Below are 20,076 nucleotides of genomic sequence, written 5' to 3' on the forward strand. Positions count from 1 at the left end.
ATTTATGCTCAAACACTTCCTTTGCATCTAATATAATCACATGTTTTATTTAGTGTCACAAACCAATCAACAATAAAATATATAAACAAAAAATAAAAAATAAAAATTTAAACATAAACAATATCAAACAACAAGTTCTAACAAAAAGTCATGCAGCACTAATAGTTTAAAATTCTTATCTAAAGAAAAAGATTTTGTACTTGAAAAAAATGAACAAAGTTACAAAAGACAAATTAAACTCTTTTTTATGGTTATTGCTGAGACGCGAGGAGGGAGAGAGGCGAACGAGGCGACACGAACAGGAATCACCACTCGAGCAGACACGGAGGCGAAAAATGCACGAGCAACTGAGTTCAGATTGAGTAGAGAGGCCAGACGCGAGCACGAACACAAATGCAAATACGAACGGAGATGAGCTATGATGATGAACACGAACACGAACGATTAAAGTGAATTTTCCTTCTAGAATGAGGTGCTCAGTGGTCGTACAAATCCAAATCGACGACGAGGCGATGCTGACGCCGGTGGAGCCTCCATGAATTGGGAGAAAAAGACTGTGCTAGGATTTAGTTTTCATGGAAAAAAGGCTTTGATAGAGTTTGGTTTGAAGATGAAATGAGATAAAAAAACCTGAAGAGGAAGGGTTAGGGTTAGGTTAACAAGAATAATTTAATCTTTTTCTTTAGTTATACACATTCCATTCTCGTTGAATTAAAGATAACTAGGGAGAAGATGTGAATTAAATTGGTGGAATTTTGATTCAAGCGAATAAAAATTACTTAAGAATATATTTTTAATATTTAAAACAAACATACAAATAAAATATTCCCATCTAAACATTTTTGGGAATACTCTAATATTCTCCCAACTACACACATAAAGGTGAAATACGCCCCTGCGTGTTGCTCTGACAATGACACCTGTTTTACGCTTTGACGAATCTTTGATGATGCTGCAGTAACACATTTCCTGCATGTTATGTCAGTGTTTTTTTACTCTGCAAAACACCCCAATTATTAATATTGGACAAATATACCACTCCTCTTTCTAGGGGTGGCAAACGAACCTAAATCCGCCGGATCGACTCGCGTAACCCGTCAAAAAAGACGGAACGGGTTAGAAATTGGGACCGCCAAATAGCAAAAATCCACCTAATTCGTACTGCTTAAACTATGGATTTTGGTTGGGCGGGGCTTAGTGTTTTTTGGGCAAGAGAGTATTTTTGCAATTTTTTTGCCAAAGCCCAATTTTCTCCAACCCAACTTACAAAAAAATGAAGATGAAAATTGAATGTTTTGGATTATGTTTATTTTGTTTTGGGGATAATATTTATAATTATGTTTATTTTGCTTTTAAGACAATATTTATAATTATGTTTTGGATGAGAACTTGGTTTATAATTATGTTTATTAGATATTTATAATTACAAAAATTTTAATGTTTGTGAATATAAAAATTATAATTTTTTTATATTGTTAAAAATTATAAATTTATTAAAATGATTATAAAATTATATATTATTTAATAATTAATAATAAAAAAAGAAGAGATTTGACGAATTTAACCCATTAACCTATCAATCTACAATTAAACGAAATGGAGTAAAATTTTAAAACCGTTTCACTAGACGAAACAGAACGGACCAACCTGCCAAAAAATGAATTTTCCGCTTGACATGACGGCTTCTCCGTTTGCCACCCCTACCACTTTCTATATGAAAAATAATTTCCCACCCAACTGTGCCGGTTTTTTTGTTTTTCTTTTTGTTTTGTTTTTGGCAGGGTATATTAATTAATTATTCTGATATCAAATGGATCCACCTTTTTCATGTGGACGCCATTCACCAATGAGTAATAACAACGTATTCTCCAATCACCAGAACATAAATTCTCATGAATCACACCCCCATTGTATAATTCTACACCCCTTCAATCCCAACCAATCACACACTTCAACTCAAACCACGAAGCACGAAACATAGTAATAACCAATAGTGACACAACACTCTCAAATCCGCACCAAACCTCCTAAACAGGCGACACACAGGATCACCAAAAACACTATTAAACGCACGCGTTTCACAGTACGCCGAACTCGGAGAAGAAAGTTGCCGGCGAAACTTGGAGCTGAGCTCGGTTGACTCGGCCTCCCAACTCAGCCATGGCTTCGGTTCACAGCGCCATCCCAACCCGCAGTTTCCTCTCACCGGTTTCCAAATCGAAATCGAAATCATTGGCCGGCACCAAGCTGCAGAGCTTCCCGGCGTCGAGATTCTCAGGGAATCCAATTTTCTCGGGAAACAAAAGGAGGATTTTGGCGGCGGTGAATTCGTCGGTGGAGGAAGTAGACGTGATATCGGTGCAGAGCGGCGACATTACGGACCAGCAGGAGGGCGGAGCAGCTGCGGCGAGCAGGGCGGAGGTGGAAGGCGGAGGCAGCGACGGCGAGTTGGCGACTCAGGTGAGTGGATTCGGAACGGGCGAGGGTTTGTTATCGTTGGAAGGGTTTTCTTCTGCTTCGACTTCTTCTTCAATTGGGAATGAGACTGAAGAGAGCATGGAGAAGCTTATGGATAGAACCATCAATGCAACTATTGTCCTAGCCGCCGGAACCTTCGCTATCACCAAGCTCCTCACCATTGATCATGATTACTGGCACGTAAGTAAACGCTGAAGCTGAAAGTTCAGTGTTTTTTGTTTGTTAATGCTTAGTATAGTATGTGCGTTTTGTGAAGTTGAAAATTTGGAAGAATAATAGAATTAGATTGTCTTTTTGATTTTATAATGAAAACTTGATGAGAATATAACAAGTGAATTAGTCCAAGTTCATCAAATGATCGAGTTAACTAGTTGATTCAAGTTTACTAAGTCCTACAAGTTTAGGAGAAATAACTTGAAGCAGTTGTTCTCCTTCAATTGAGATCAGAAGGTTTTACTTTGGGATGAGTTTGGTTTCTTCTTGTGGAAATTTCGGAATTAAAATGACTTGTTGGATGTGAAGAACAACAAAGAAATGATTTTTTTTTTCTACCTGGACTCATGTTTTTGGATGCCATTTAGGGATGGACGCTTTTTGAGATACTACGGTATGCACCCCAGCATAATTGGTCTGCTTATGAGGAAGTTCTTAAGACGAATCCAGTTTTTGCAAAGATGGTGATCAGTGGTGTTGTTTATTCCATTGGGGACTGGATTGCACAGGTGAGTCTCTGTATAATTCATGTAAACTTGAGCCTTAATTTGGCCAAAGGGGCAACCCTTTTGGTAATGTTGGTTTAATCATTTGGCAATGATTGTAGTGCTTTGAAGGAAAACCTATTTTTGAGTTTGACCGAGCTAGGATGTTCAGATCAGGGCTTGTTGGGTTTACTCTGCATGGCTCTCTTTCTCATTACTATTATCAGTTTTGTGAGGTAAACCATGATGCCGTATCTTGTAATTTGTGATTTGGTGGTTCAATTGCTAACTTTCATGGTAATGATACACTGATAAATGGCTATTCTCATTTTTATCCAAACCAGGAGCTATTTCCTTACAAAGAATGGTGGGTGGTTCCTGCCAAAGTTGCATTTGATCAAACAGCGTGGTCTGCAGTATGGAACAGCATTTATTATACTGTAGTTGCATTATTGCGTCTTGACTCTCCTATCAGCATTTTTAACGAATTGAAGGCCACCTTTTTCCCCATGCTGACTGTAAGAGAAACTTCTCCTCTTTCATCTTTCATATGTTGCATTGAAAACATTTCTTATGTTCATTTTGGTGAACTAATTTTTTATTCTAACCGTTCATGCTATGATTACTAACTTTGGAATTAGAAATATAACAAACTTGATTTTTCAATGTTTGTTCTAATTCATTCTTAAATTTATTTTCTTACAAAGGCTGGGTGGAAGCTGTGGCCATTTGCTCATCTCATCACTTATGGTGTAATTCCAGTTGAGCAAAGACTTCTTTGGGTGGATTGTGTAGAGCTCATTTGGGTGACCATACTTTCAACGTATGTCGACATCTATTTAATTTGAATAGTTGATTATTATTTATTAAAATTTGAACATCAATTTTTACTGCCATGCATTTTTTTAATTTTCATTCATGAATGTTGTTAGGACAAAATTTGAGGACACTAAGATGATTTTTTGGTTTTGCTAAGTGCTAACTAGTTGGGGGCACTCCTTTAGGATGCAAAAGTGGAAGATTTTTAAAGTTTTCTTAAATTTAATGCCATTGGAAACTTTTTTTTTCCATAAAAATCTTCCACTTGTGCATCCTCAAAGAAAGCTCTAGAGTGCTCTTCAAAAAGACTTCTTCTTTCCCATTTTATTTTAGGGGAATATTTTTTATATAGAAGTTTCCATATGCTACAATTGATATAATGAAAAGCATTATGGTGGAAGTGAACTAGTGGTACCTGCCACATCATTTTCCCAAAATATTCATACCTCTGGCCTTGTTTTAAAGTTCGCTTCATTGGTCCAACAGTTAGGTCTGAAAGTTTAATCCCAGAAAATTCACCTTTATTCTGTCACTGCTTGTTCATGAGAAACTGTGTTGGTAGTTTATCTGAGGCTGATTAACCATAGCTATCTAAAATAATTGTAAAACATTTTCAGCTTCTCCTGCATTCTTATTCATGTAAAAGTCTTTGCAATTGTTCTAACATTAATGTTTGCGTTCAATAGTTATTCAAATGAAAAATCAGAAGCAAGGAACTCAGAGTCCGAGGTACCTGCAGAAGTGAAATCAATCGAGGTACGTGATAAATTGATACTTCTTATGTGCCCATAATTAATTAAATTTGCTAAAATACAAGAGATATGGTTTTATTGGAACATAGTCTACCTTCATCCGATTATCTGGAATTTCTTTTTATTAACCTTTTTCTTATATTTACCAGGACTAATTTAGAATGCATGTGATCTGAAAACATTGGGAGAAAATGACTTTGCTCAATCAGATTTGAGAGTTGAGTAGAGTTCAGGGCCTGGGACCTTGTAATATTGAAATGAATTTATAACGCAGAATGTGGGAAATGCTCATTATGTATGTATATATATCTTGTATCTCGGAAAATTCGTCTTTGTTAGGCAACACAATAATTCTGTAAGCATTATATTTTCAGTGTAACTGACTAACTGGATAAAATTTATGAATAGAGAAGTGAACAGTCTTGTATGTGATAAGTTGACTGAGAAGCATGGAGCAGCGGTACATTTAAAACATAGTGCGTCTGAAAAATAAAATAAAGAGAAAAGGATAAATAGGTCATTGGCCTTTTTTTTGTGGACATTTTCGTTTTTAAAAATTAAAAAATACATTTACGTCCCTAACTCCTTTAAAGCCTGGATAAATTTACTCAGTGATTCTGTTGGACCTAATAGAAAAGTCGGACATGGCTTCCGTTGTGCTAACTTGGCCGTTACGGAAGCACACGTGGCATGGATTTGATTGTTTGTTTTCTTAGGGTTCTGGTATATCTTTGAGTGATATGGGGTTATAGGTATTACATAGAAGGATTAGAGTATGTATGGAGGGCTCTTGGTAAAAACGGTGTCGTTTTGGAGTGGGAGGATGCATATGTCCTATTTTAAAAAGATCAATGTCATGTGTGCTTTCATAACGGCCAAATCAGAGATACATTAGTCTTTTTCGTTAGGATCATGGAAAGATTTTAAAAAGTTTAGGGACTAAATGTATTTGCTAATCTTTGGAAAAGAAAATGTCTGCCAAAAAAAAAAGGTAAACCTATTAACACAAACAGTCCAACAAAAGAGGCTGATAAGGAGAGAGGAGTTGGGCTGAGTAATCCAGGGGAAGAGAGAGAGAAGGAGCATTACAGGGGAATATACCCACCACCTTATAACTTCCGTCATTTCGTGTACTGTTTCGTTGAATTCTTTGATTATTCATTTATTGCTGCATTTTTATTCTATTACTTGATTAAATTGTGTTGCCTTGAGCTATTATTATATTAATTTGAATAAACTACCATTTTATCCCCCAAAAGATTTAATTTATATAAAAAATGATCTTTGAAAAAAAGAAATAATATTTTGGTTCTTTAAATAATTGCTCTCTTATTTTTCGTTTCAAACTTCTAATGAGATGTGTTAACGGTTAACAAAAATAATCTAATTACAAATTTAAAATTAGTGTAAAAGCTAAATTAAAAATTTTTAAAATATAAGAATCTAATTATAAATTAAAAAAATTTATAAACACTAATAAAATAATTTAACCTTAACAAAAATTTTAATTATGATCCTTTTTTTTGGTTTACTTGAGAGGCTCAATAATGAAAAAGACACAAACTCAAAAAAAACTTCGTGTCGAGCTAACTCTTAAAATTATCAATTAAAATCATTTAAAATAAAAAAAAAGTTAATAGAATGATCAAGTGAGGGATTAATCATTTTTAAATTAAGATAGAAAAACTCATATATGATCAAACTTATAAATTCAATTGTAATTAATCTTTTATTTTATCAATTTTCTCACTTTTAGAATATCTAAATTCTCTCTAGTAATCGTACTAAAATTACAATTGATTAATGTAAATATTTCTCTCAACAACAATTCAAATCTTAAACTTTTCGTTTCTCCCAATGAATATATTTAGTAGGATTCGAATCGGTCAATTAAGAACGCATCCTAAATATATCCAACCTACAATGTCAACTAAGTCGCACAATATTAGTAATCATAAAAAGAGTAACACTAATCATTGACATCAAAATGGAAGAAGATTATAGCAAGATACCGCATCTAAGAAACCATGATTGCATTAGTATTATTGTAAAGTCGATAATCTATTGGTTCTCAAATTTTCATGTACACTTTTAATTTGAACGAAGTTGCGGTATTGATGGCGTGTGCATTTGTGATTTGGTGTGCTCTTCTATTAGCCCTTCAAATTGTGTATGTCGGAGGGAATGGGAACCAAGTATTGTATTATCCACTATTCATGGTTTTGGTTCTCAGAAGGTGCATCCAATGAAAAACCACTATAATAATCGAGTGTCTCTAGTCTAATTAGGAATCAATTATTACTACAACTTAAGCCATATAATATACAAGTCAAACCAATTTTATTGCCTATCACAAGCTTTTGCTTTCAGTTGAGAGAATCTACATCTATCTCAAATAAAGACCAAAATAAGCAAGGTTATTTTTTCTTATATCACTATGATTAATTTGATTGCTTTCTAAGAATACAATATAAAGAATTGAATTTATCTATAGAAACTAGTATTAAATTCGTGCGATATATGGGCTTATATTTAAATTTGACATGTTAAATTAAAAATAATATTTTATAATTATAAATTTTTTGAATTTAGTATAATACGATTATCGTCATTATTAAATAAACGTACTGAATATGTTGTTTTATAATAAACGTATTGAATATGTTGTTTTATCTTTATTCAAAGTAAAAAGCAAATAAAAGAGTTTAAAGTCTATAATATTCTTGAACCATAAGGAGGGAGACTATGAAAAAATAATAACATATATAACTGTAATAATAGTAAGTCAATTTTACACTAAATTTTATATCAAAAGGCTAATAAAATTTTATCGACAACCTAGTATCTTACTAACTTCATTAGAAAACCAATTGGCATATGATGTTGTGCTTCTTGTTACACATTTCATCTCAAATATGAAAACAGAATTATAGATAAATTAGTTATATATTTATACAAAAGTGTAAATCATAACATGCTATTAAAATGAAAATAATATTATTCTTACCTAAATATTATTAAAAACTTCTTTGAACACGACATTTGTTGTTGATGACTTTGGATTGCCGTCTTCGTCTAGAATTAAAACCCTGAGGCCACTGCGACTCTTAACTCTTGACAAAGCAACATAAAGTTGTCCATGGGTGAATACTGATATTGGTAAGTAAAGCCCTACATGTGATAATGATTGACCCTGACTCTTGTTAATGGTCATTGCAAAGTATACTGTTAATAGAAATTGTCTCCGTTGGAACTTAAATGGCAACCCTGAATCTGAAAGGGATCAAGTTCATTCTTGGAATGTACACTTTATCTTCAATATTTCTACCAGTCATTATCGTTGCTCTAATTACGTTGCTGCCAAGTTCGTTAACTATTAATCTTGTCCCGTTGCATAAACCTGAAGGCTGGTCTATGTTTCGCAGTAGCATTACAGCAACTCCTGGCTTCAAAGTCAACTTGTGGTTGGGTAGTCCCGAATATTTGATGTCATTTAGGAATTCTGGTGTAAACCACTCTTGTTGTACATCTTCATTCTCATCAGCTTGACATGTTGTGTCAGAACTCAAATACTCCTTTTCCATCCCTGAAAAGATTGTTAAGACAAAATCGTTTACCTTCTCGACACTCTCAAGCGTGGGTGCAAGAATTGCCCTACTCTAAAAATACCTGTAATCTGACATATTTTGCAATAAATTTGGATATGCAAAGTACACCAAATAAGAGAGAGGGTCATCAGTAGTTGTAATCAATAGATCATCTGGAATTTCAATTTCTGATTCATCCCCAACAACAGAACCAATATTTCCATTTCTAACATCAAGTATCCAATTAGTAAATCTCTTCATTTCACCTTCATCTTGATCTAAAGAAGACATTAGAAGCCTTATGTTTGTATGCAGTTTCAAAACCTTACAAAACGACCACAGATGGAATGAGTTAATAGCAGATACAATATATCGTGTCTACTTTCTTTCAAAATCATCAGAAGTATCTGTCTAAAATCACCTCCTAGAACAACAATCTTACCATCTGTTACGATGGGTAACCAGAGATTAATAAGATGGATGGCTTTGGTTGGCCCAATCGTCCGCGTATGGTGGCTTCCGAGCTGGTATGCACGTTGGAGCCTCCTTCCGACTGGTGCTCGTGAGTGAATGGGGGGTGGTACCTGCAAAGACACTCCGATGCCTAAGTTAGCAAGGGTGTGAGCAGGTCTAGAGAGTATTGGGCTTAGAGATACCTGAGGGGTGTCAGTGTATTTGTAGTGGTGAGCCAATAACCACCGTTGGAGTAGTGCCATATTTTTAGGTGTTAACCGTCCCATTATCTTAGGGAGGTTAGGATATGGCTTGATTAAAGTAGTTAGAGAGATTTTAGGGGCAGTTAATCATTTGAATGAGTGCTTATCTGCCAGCTATTCTCCGTCCCGACTTCTTGGGAGTAAGTCGGGTTTGACACCGACTTCTAAGTGTGAAGGTTGGTGTTTAGTAAGGCTCGATCCTCTGGACTAGGCCTCTTATTTGGACCTGGGCCTTTATTATTGGGCCAGGGTATGAACAGTGCCCCTACTTGAGCCCAAGATCTTTATAGGACTTGGGTTCAAGTATTTTACTCGGGATCGTAGTCGACTTGTTGGAGGACCGACGTGATTTTCTGAAACCGACGTGACTTTTCGTGTCTCTTCGGTTCTGACAGTTACGTCTAATCAAGCGTCGTGTCCGTTAGGGATGTGCGTAGACTTTGGTAACGGTGCATTCTCATTAATGACTGCCCCGCTTTTACCATTATGCCCCTTAGTATGTTTATAAATACTTTCCCTCTCTTTCATTTTTTCGTTTCTTGCAATTTTTCAAATTTCTTCTTGCTTTGTTCGTGCTTCATTCTTGCATTCGGAGACCTCTGCTTCTTTCAACCTTCGGTTTCGGATAAAGGTTAGCGTTTTTACTTTTATGACATGCTTTGTGATTGCATGCTTTTATTTTCTTTGGAGAGGGAGAAGTGACGTTGTAGGCTTTCGTATCCCCTTAGGGACTCTCGTTTTTGATTCTTTTTCCTTTTTCCTTTGTAGGTTTTCGTCGTGTTTTTAGAAAATGTCTTCTGTAGAGGCTCTTTCTCAATGGGTTGATGTCACAGTCCTAGGAGAGGAACCTTTGGTTGATGCGGAGTTTATTACTCATCTTCGTACTCACCACAGGATTTGTGTTTCTGAGGATGATGAGCCGAAGTATGAGTTGGTAGTCCCGGGTCCAGAAGACCGGGTTTGCTTTGGGAGGGCCAATGAGGCGTCTTCTCATTTTTTCTTTATGTATGAATGTATGATCACCCGTCTGGGTGTCTTCCTTCCTTTTTCGGATTTTGAAATGTCTGTTTTGCACCACTGTCGAGTTGCCCCTACCCAACTTCACCCCAACTCTTGGGGTTTTCTGAAAATTTATCAATTTATTAGTCAAGCTTTGGACTTCCCGACTTCTTTGAGGATTTTCTTTTTTCTTTTCCACATGACTAAGCCCTTTAGTGGGCTAAACAACAAACAGCAATGGGTGTCCTTCCGAGCCATACAAGGTCGGAGGATTTTCACCCTTTTTGACGAATTCTTCCATGACTTCAAAAATTATTTTTTCAAAGTGCAAGCTGTAGAGGGTCACCACTCCTTTTTTCTGGATGATAGCTCTTCTCCTCGCTTTCCCTTATATTGGCTGGAGGCCTCCCCTTGTGAGAAATATGGTCTGGACGACCTGGATGAAGTAGAGGCTGCCATTGTGGGGTTCCTCCGAGAAGTGTGGGGGAGGGCCCCATATTTGGATACTAAGAAGTTTCTCCAAGGGTCTCCGACCTTTGTCCAGGCGCAGCTAGGTAGCTTTTTCTTGTTTTTAAATTTCCGACTTATCAACTGATCATTCCGACTTGTTTGATTCTTTAGCTATTGTTTTTCTTTTTCAGAAATGGCTAAGACAAATGCTCAAGAATCTTTCCAAAGAGTCCAGGAGGCCAAGGCCAAGTCTCGCGCTCGGACCGGTGGTGCCAGGGTTATCTCTCCTCCTCCTCCTCCTCGGAATGTTGGGACTCTTTCCAAGCCTATCGTAATTTCTTCTTCAGCTCCCCCTCAGTCGCTCCCCGTTGTCCGACCCTCCCCTGATCCAAAGAAGCGCAAGACTTTGGAGTCTGGTGCTTCTGGTGAGGTTAAGGCGGATGCTATTGAGTTTGTCCGAAAGAATATCTATCCCCATGTTCGTATAGGCATGGATGATATGTCTGTTCGGGGCCACCTTACCACGATGGTCGAGGAGAGTCTCAAGGCGGCGGGGATTTTTGGCAAGCTCTTGGATATCTTTGAGAAGGCTCCCCTCAGCTCTTTAGGGACGACCTCAAAGGTCGAGGAGCTAGAGGGAAGGCTTCGCTCATATCAGGAGCATGAGGGAGAGTTGAAGAAGGAGATTGCCAAGCTGAGGGAGGAGAGAGATACCTTCCGGGAGAAAGGGAAGGCTTTGCAGGCCCAGTACAACATGGAGATGGAGTTGAGGAAAACGGCGCAGGCCAGCTATCAAAGCTTATTCAAGGATCTTGTGTCTGTGAAGAATGATCTGCTGAATTCTCGGAAGGCATATGATGAGTTGGAGGACTCAATTGCTGATGGCGCCGAGGAGTCTTGGAGGATTTTCTTGGAGCAAGTCAGGGTGATTGCTCCCGACTTGGATCTTTCTCCTTTACATCCTGACAAAGTTGTTATTGATGGTGCCATCGTGGATCCTCCTGCCCCCGTAATTGTTTCCGAGTCAGAATTGAAGACTCGGGGGCAGAGGATTATTGAGTCTCCTCCTCATTCCAAAGACGCTCCGCGTTCTTCAGCAGTTCCTCCTATCTCTTCCTCTCCCATGGATACCTCTGGTGGCGCTCCTCCTGATTCCGGTGGTGGTGATCTTCCTAAAAAATGACTTGTGGCTATTTGGGGTCCGGCCTGTGGGCCCCCATTTTTTAAACTCTTTATTTATTTCTGGTTTGAACAATTTTCTTTGGCCCTTTGAGGCCGTAAACAAAATATTTTATGCGTGCCCTTTTTGATAAGGGTTTTAACTTAACAAAATAAATACCCTTTTTTGGATAAGGGTTTAAGTTACCTTATGCGTGTATGATTTTCTGAATTCCCCTTGACCTTTTCTTGAAAAACCTTTCTTTTTGCTTGTTCGTTTTTCTGAGCTTTTTTGTTTAAGGGCTTTTAGGACAGCCTTTAAACTTCTTCCTAGGTTTTCCTATCTCTTTTCGTTATCCCTCATACTCAACTTAGTTTTGGTGAGTTCTTATGACTTAGGTTATTTTTGCGATGCGTTTTTCTTCTACTCGGTCCTTCATTCCGATTTATGGATCGAAGTATTTCCGAGCTTTTCTACTCGGGATCTCGTTTCGACTTATGAGTCGGATTTGTTCCCGAGTTTTAACGATCGACTTCTTATAACCTCTTTACACCGACTTGTACCTCGTCGTTTTATCCTGACGACCTTTTAGGTCGGTTCATGGGATTTTCACGTTTTGTCGAGCTTAAGTCGGCGCGTTTCGTAGAAAGACTTAAAAATAAAAAATGAAAAGGATTTTATAAGAGATATCGTAGATGAAAAAAGATCTTTATTAATCGGGGAGGTACCTTTTTTGCTACTAAGGGTCTTGATAATCTATTTCCCTTAGCCTCTACTATGATGCCTCGTTAAAAACCCTTCTCCAGAAAAAACCCTTTTTGGGAAAAAAATCATGAAGTTGGGAAAAGAGTACATCAGGGAGTAGAGTTCGCTTTTAACTATAGTACCTTTTCATGTTACAAGCATGCCACGACCTCGGGAGCTCAGTGCCGTTCAGGTCGATTATTTTATAATAACCTTTTCCTAAAACTTCATTGACTTTGTATGGTCCCTTCCAATTTGCGGCGAGCTTTCCTTCTCCTGATTTGTTGACTCCAATGTCGTTTCTGATTAAGATCAAATCATCTGGAGCAAATGTTCTTCGAATGACTTTTTTGTTGTACCTTGTAGTCATCCTTTGCTTCAACGCTGCTTCTCTTATCTGGGCATCTTCTCGGACTTCGGGGAGCAGGTCGAGCTCCTCTTTGTGCCCCTGTATGTTTCCGATCTCGTCGTGGAGAATTACCCTTGGGCTTTGCTCATTGATTTCTATTGGTATCATTGCCTCCACACCGTAGACTAGTCGGAAGGGTATTTCTCCAGTGGCGGATTGGGGTGTTGTCCTGTAAGCCCATAACACTTGAGGGAGCTCTTCAGCCCAAGCCCCTTTTGCTTCTTGCAGTCTCTTCTTTAGTCCTGCCAGTATGATTTTGTTGGCTGCCTCGGCTTGCCCATTGGCTTGTGAGTGCTCCACCGAGGTGAACTGATGTTTGATTTTCATACTGGCTACTAAGCTTCTGAAGGTAGCATCGGTGAATTGGGTTCCATTATCCGTAGTGATGGAATAAGGTATCCCATATCTTGTGATGATATTTTTGTAGAGGAACCTCCGACTTCTTTGAGCGGTGATGGTGGCCAATGTTTCTGCTTCTATCCACTTTGTGAAATAATCTATTCCCACGATCAGGTATTTGACTTGTCCAGGCGCTTGGGGAAAAGGACCTAACAAATCCATTCCCCATTTTGCAAAAGGCCATGGAGAAGTGATACTGATAAGCTCTTCTGGTGGAGCCACGTGGAAGTTTGCATGCATTTGACATGGTTGACATTTTTTTACAAATTCTGTGGCATCTTTCTGCAAGGTCGGCCAATAGAATCCGGCTCGGATTACTTTCCTGGCTAGTGACCTTGCTCCGAGATGGTTTCCGCAGATCCCACTATGTACTTCCTCCAGTACCTCGGTGGTTCTTGAGGTCGGTACACACTTTAACAATGGTGTTGATATCCCCCTTCTATAGAGGATATTTCTCATCATTGTGTAGTGTTGTGCTTCCCTTCGGATCTTTTTAGCTTCTTTTTCCTCGTTAGGGAGGATGTCAAATTTCATGTATTCAACTAAGGGGTTCATCCATCCGAGGTTTAAACCGACTACCTCAAGTACTTCTTGTTTATCTTTTATTACTGAGGGTTCCTGGAGGGTTTCTTGGATCAGACTTCTGTTGTTCTCTCCTGGTTTGGTACTTGCTAACTCGGATAGGGCGTCTGCTCTGCTGTTCAGATCCCGAGTTATATGTTTGACCTCGGTTTCTGCAAAGCGCCCAAGGTATTCCAAAGTTTTTTCCAAGTACCTCTTCATATTTGGGTCCTTTGCCTGATACTCTCCACTTATTTGGGAGGTCACCACTTGCGAGTCGCTGTATATCATCACCTTTGTAGCACCGACTTCTTCTGCTAGTTTTAGCCCCGCAATCAAGGCTTCATATTCTGCCTGATTATTTGAGGCTGGAAATTCAAATTTTAGAGAAACCTCTATCTGGGTTCCTCTTTCATCTACCAGTATTATGCCTGCGCCGCTTCCCGTTTTGTTGGAGGATCCATCTACATAGAGTTCCCATGTAGTTGGTTTTTCCTCTTGATCCCCTGCGTATTCTGCAACGAAGTCGGCGAGGCATTGAGCTTTGATCGCTGTCCGAGTTTCATATCTTAAGTCGAACTCGGAGAGCTCTATTGCCCATTGAACCATTCTCCCTGCAAAATCCGTTTTTTGGAGGATTTGCTTCATGGGTTGGTTCGTACGGACTCTTATGGTGTGAGCTTGAAAGTAAGGCCGTAACCTTCGCGAGGCTACTACCAAGGAGTAAGCAAACTTTTCTAGTTTGTGGTACCTTAGTTCGGGGCCTTGTAGAACTTTACTGATGAAGTAGACTGGATGTTGTCCGACCTCATCTTCTTTTATCAGGGCTGACGAGATAGCCTTGTTTGCTACGGACAAGTATAGGACGAGGACTTTCCCAGGTACGAGTCGGGTTAGAATAGGAGGTTGGCTTAAAAACTTTTTGAACTCCTGGAATGCCTCCTCGCATTCAGGAGTCCATTCGAACTGGCATCCCTTCCTTAATAAGGAAAATAGTGGAAGGGATTTCAGTGCCGATCCTGACAGGAATCTGGAGAGGGCTGCAAGTCGGCCATTTAGCTGCTGGACTTCTCTCAAACAAGTCGGACTTTTCATTTCTAGGATGGCTCTACACTTGTCGGGATTGGCTTCGATCTCTCTTTGTGTTAGCATAAATCCTAGAAATTTCCCAGCTTCCACTGCGAAGGCGCACTTTGCGGGATTTAGTCTCATCCCGTGCAGCCTTATAGTGTCGAAGACTTGCGAGAGGTCTGTCAAGAGGTCGTCTTTTTTCTTTGTTTTTACCAGCATGTCGTCGACGTATACTTCCATTAAACTCCCCAGGTGAGGGGAAAACACTTTATTCATCAACCTTTGATATGTGGCCCCCGCATTCTTTAATCCGAATGGCATGACCACGTAGCAGAAATTAGCTCTGGGTGTGATGAATGATGTTTTCTCTTGGTCTGGCTCATGCATTGGGATTTGATTATATCCCGAGTAGGCGTCCATGAACGATAAGTATTGGTACCCCGAGCTAGAGTCTACTAGGGTATCAATGCTTGGCAAGGGATAAGGGTCCTTAGGACATGCCTTATTTAAGTCGGTGTAGTCGACACACATTCTCCATTTGCCATTCTGTTTTTTGACTAGCACTACATTGTCTAGCCATGTTGGGTACTTGACTTCTCTGATGAAGCCAGCTTCCAGGAGCGCCTGTACTTGTTCTTCCACTATTAGGGCTCGTTCTGGGCCGAGCTTGCGTCTTCTTTGCTGTACAGGTCGGGATCCTGGATAAACCGAGAGCTTGTGGGACATGAGCTCGGGGTCAATCCCAGGCATGTCGGAGGCCTTCCAGGCGAAGAGGTCGGAATTATCTCTTAGGAGCCTAGTCAACCCTTGTTTTAGAGTTTCCCCTAGGTTGGCTCCTATATGAGTGTTCTTCCCTTCCTCTTTACCAACCTGTATCTCCTCGGTTTTTCCTCCCGGTTATGGTCGCAGCTCTTCTCTGGCCCTTGTGCCACCGAGCTCTATTGTGTTAACTTCTTTGCCCTTTCCTCTTAGGTTTAGGCTTTCATTGTAGCACTTCCTTGCCAACTTTTGATCTCCCCTTACCGTTGCTATTCCCGCTGAGGTCGGGAATTTCATGCAGAGGTGGATAGTAGATACCACTGCTCCGAGTCGATTGAGGGTAGCTCTGCCGATTAGAGCATTATATGCTGACCCCACATCAATGACTATGAAGTCTATACTCAGAGTCTTTGATTTTTCCCCCTTTCCAAAAGTAGTGTGAATGGGCAAAAATCCTAGTGGTTTTATTGGCGTGTCCCCTAATCCATATAGGGTGTCGGGGTAGGCTCTTAGTTCTTTCTCATCTAACCCTAGCTTGTCGAAAGTGGGCTTAAAAAGGATGTCCGCCGAGCTTCCTTGATCCACTAGGGTTCTGTGGAGATGGGCATTTGCTAGGATCATGGTTATCACTACTGGATCATCATGTCCAGGGATTATTCCTTGCCCATCTTCTTTTGTGAATGAAATGGTGGGGAGGTCGGGTGACTCTTCTCCGACCTGATAAACTCTTTTAAGGTGTCTTTTGCGAGAGGATTTGGTAAGTCCCCCTCCCGCGAACCCTCCTGAGATCATATGGATATGTCTTTCTGGAGTTTGCGGTGGTGGGTCTCTTCTATCCCTGTCGTCTCGCTTTCTCTTTCCGTGACCGTCCGACCTTTCTATGAGATATCTATCAAGCCGACCTTCTCTAGCTAGCTTTTCTATCACATTTTTAAGGTTGTAACAGTCGTTTGTGGAGTGACCATATATCTTATGGTACTCGCAGTAATCGTTGCGGCTTCCCCCTTTTTTATTTTTAATGGGTCTAGGGGGTGGCAATCTCTCAGTGTTACAAATCTCTCTGTATACATCCACTATAGAGACTTTCAGAGGAGTATAAGAGTGATATTTTCTTGGCCTTTCGAGACCGAGTTCTTCCTTTTTCTTGGTTTCCCTTTCCCTCTCTTTTGTTGAGGGAGGGGGTCCGGGTCGCCAACTCAGGTCTCTTAATTGGCGTTTTCCTCCATGTTGATGTACTTTTCAGCTCTTTCTTGTACATCACTCAATGAGGTGGGGTGTCTTTTGGATATGGACTGCGAGAAAGGACCTTCCCTAAGTCCGTTGACTAACCCCATTATTACTGCTTCGGTGGGTAGGTCTTGAATCTCCAAACATGCTTTGTTGAACCTTTCCATATAGGTTCGTAAAGATTCTCCGACCTCCTGCTTTATTCCCAGGAGGCTCGGTGCATGTTTCACTTTGTCTTTCTGGATTGAGAACCTCATCAAAAACTTCCTCGAACCACTTCATCGCTGCTTTCGATAGAGTGGTCGGGAAGGCCTTGCATCGTGTAGCGTCGGAAGCGTCAGCTAAGTACATCCGACTTTTGAAGTTGCTCAGGTGATGCTTCGGATCCGTGGTCCCGTCATAGAGGTCCATGTCAGAGCTTTTGAAGTTTCTCGGAACTTTAGCCCTCATGATGTCCTCGCTGAAGGGGTCCTCCCCACCTAGAGGTGGTTCTTCGTGTTCATCGCGGGAGTTGCGACTTTTGAGGGAGGATTCCAACTGTAAGAGCTTTCTTTCTAACTCTTTTCGTCGTTCCATCTCCTCTTTTAGGCTCTTTTCAGTTTCCTTTTGTCGCTCTCGCTCCTGTTCTAATTGCTCCAGGCGGCTGTGGACTAATCCCATGAGTTCAGCTACATGGGGTGGTCCTTCTTTTTCTGATTCGCGCCCTTCTGAGGAGTTCACCTTCGGATTCTTTATTCCGAAAGTGCCTTCCCTGTGTTGATTATCGATTTCTTGGTGGAGAGTGAGGTCCACATCGTTGTTGCCTGTGTCCAGATTCTCTTGTTCAGAGTCTGTCTCCACATGGCCTTCTTCGTGGGATCTATCTGCCATCGTTGGATGATCTCTCAGTTCCCCGGCAACGGCGCCAATGTTACGATGGGTAACCGGAGATTAATAAGATGGATGGCTTTGGTTGGCCCAATCGTCCGCGTATGGTGGCTTCCGAGCTGGTATGCACGTTGGAGCCTCCTTCCGACTGGTGCTCGTGAGTGAATGGGGGGTGGTACCTGCAAAGACACTTCGATGCCTAAGTTAGCAAGGGTGTGAGCAGGTCTAGAGAGTATTGGGCTTAGAGATACCTGAGGGGTGTCAGTGTATTTGTAGTGGTGAGCCAATAACCACCGTTAGAGTAGTGCCATATTTTTAGGTGTTAACCGTCCCATTATCTTAGGGAGTTTAGGATATGGCTTGATTAAAGTAGTTAGAGAGATTTTAGGGGCAGTTACTCATTTGAATGAGTGCTTATCTGCCAGCTATTCTCCGTCCCGACTTCTTGGGAGTAAGTCGGGTTTGACACCGACTTCTAAGTGTGAAGGTTGGTGTTTAGTAAGGCTCGATCCTCTGGACTAGGCCTCTTATTTGGACTTGGGCCTTTATTATTGGGTCAGGGTAGAAACACCATCAAATAATTGACATAAGATCCCTGAACGTCCTATCAAGTGCTTCAAAGCACATTTTATTGAATTCAAGAATAGAATAATTTTTAAAAATTCCTGAGCGTCTCAAATAGGTTATTTTTTCTTATATCACTATGATTAATTTGATTGCTTTCTAAGAATAGAATGTAAAGAATTGAATTTATCTATAGAAATGTGAATAAAAAAAATGCTCTGTACAAATAAAAAATCAGTTATTGTATATTTATGTATAAATAAATAAAAAATGTTAAAACACTAGTAGAATTTATTTATTTTTATTATCATTTAGCTATTAACTCAATTCTTTTAGTTTAGTTCTTTTAGTCTAATAATTCAACAACACACTTTGTTTTTTATTTTTAAACTATAGCTAACTGATAACAAAAAATAATAAATTTTGATTGTCTTTTATGATTTTTTTTTGAAAATTTTTGTTTATGAACAAATAACTTAAAATTAAAAAGTAACAACTTAAACAAATAATAATAATTTATGATTTAAAGGAGTAATATATAAATAATTTAAAATTAAAAAATAACAATCTAAACAAAACAACCTAAGCAAATAACTTAAATTTAAAAAGTAACAACCTAAACAAATAATAATTTATAATTTATAGATAAAATTTAAAAAATTTCTAGTAACGACACCTAAGCAAATCACTTAAAATTTAAAAATTAACAACTTGAGTAAATAACTTAAAATTTAAAAAGTAACAATCTAAACAAATAATAATTTATAATTTATAAATATAATTCTAAAAATTTCTAGTGACCTAAGCAAATAAATTCCTAAACTCAACGTATGAGCATCACGTTAGCATATTATAAGAGCTCTCTATTTGTATTATTATAAATAAATTAATTAATTAAAATTTAAAAAATAACCACCTAAGTAAAATAACTTAAAATCTAAAAAATAACAACTTAAGCAAATAACTTAAATTTAAAAAATAACAACTATGCAAATAATAATTTATAATTTATAATTAAAATTTTAAAAATTTCTAGTGACGACAGCTAAGTAAATAATTATTTCAATAATATTAAAAACTAAATAGAAAATAATCTTTTAGTTTAGTTCTTTTAGTCTAGTAATCTAACAACACACTTTGTTCTTTATTTTTAAACTATAGTTAATTGATGTCTAAAAATAATAAATTTTGATGATCCTCTATGATTTTATATACATTTTTTTCTGTATATTTTATATTTTAACATGTATTATATACGAATGATTATTTGATAGTTTTTTTATATACACGTAGTAGTATGACCGAATGTAAACAGGAAAAGGTTATGTTAATTTTGAACAATATAGAATTAAAATCAAAATCATTATTGAGTAGGGTGTAAATTTTTTCTAGAGTAGGTTTGTTTCACAAAATAAGTACATTTTCATATTTTACGTACTTGCTTAATAAGTAATAATCACACAAGGTCTGAAAATAAACCTCTCCTAATAATAATAAATTAATAATCAAACTGTCGGGAACTTCACTATTTTTTTGAAGTCTTTACATACTCCTTTATATTTGTATGATGTCAATCGAATTTTTACTCTAAACATATTATTAAATTCTTATTTTAATTTTATTTGTTATCTTATCTTTTTCTTTTAAAAACAAAATTTATTATATTTATCTTTTTCTAACAGATTAATTCTGGTTGTTTTAGTTTATTTTAAATTTAAAATTCAAAATCAAATTAGTATAAATAGATAGCCTATGTGAGAAACAACACGAGCGTAGCTAGAAAAGAAGAAAGAGACATACACATGGGTGGTGCAAAT

General features: G+C 38.3%; 1 protein-coding gene and 1 pseudogene across 1 annotated transcript; one reads left to right on the plus strand and one right to left on the minus strand.

The window, feature by feature from the left end:
* The first annotated feature begins 1,874 nt into the window (after positions 1-1,874).
* LOC130945185 (uncharacterized) lies at positions 1,875-5,182 on the plus strand. The gene is made up of 7 exons (XM_057873892.1): positions 1,875-2,658; positions 3,060-3,200; positions 3,299-3,412; positions 3,521-3,694; positions 3,884-3,999; positions 4,682-4,751; positions 4,897-5,182. The coding sequence occupies exons 1-7, from the start codon at positions 2,161-2,163 to the stop codon at positions 4,900-4,902; spliced, it is 1,119 nt and encodes a 372-aa protein (XP_057729875.1). The 5' UTR covers positions 1,875-2,160; the 3' UTR covers positions 4,903-5,182.
* A 2,572-nt stretch (positions 5,183-7,754) lies between these two features.
* Positions 7,755-8,625, minus strand: LOC130945984 (uncharacterized; annotated as a pseudogene).
* Positions 8,626-20,076: the final 11,451 nt, after the last annotated feature.

This window comes from Arachis stenosperma, chromosome 8, assembly GCF_014773155.1.
Source record: "Arachis stenosperma cultivar V10309 chromosome 8, arast.V10309.gnm1.PFL2, whole genome shotgun sequence".
NCBI lineage: Eukaryota > Viridiplantae > Streptophyta > Magnoliopsida > Fabales > Fabaceae > Arachis > Arachis stenosperma.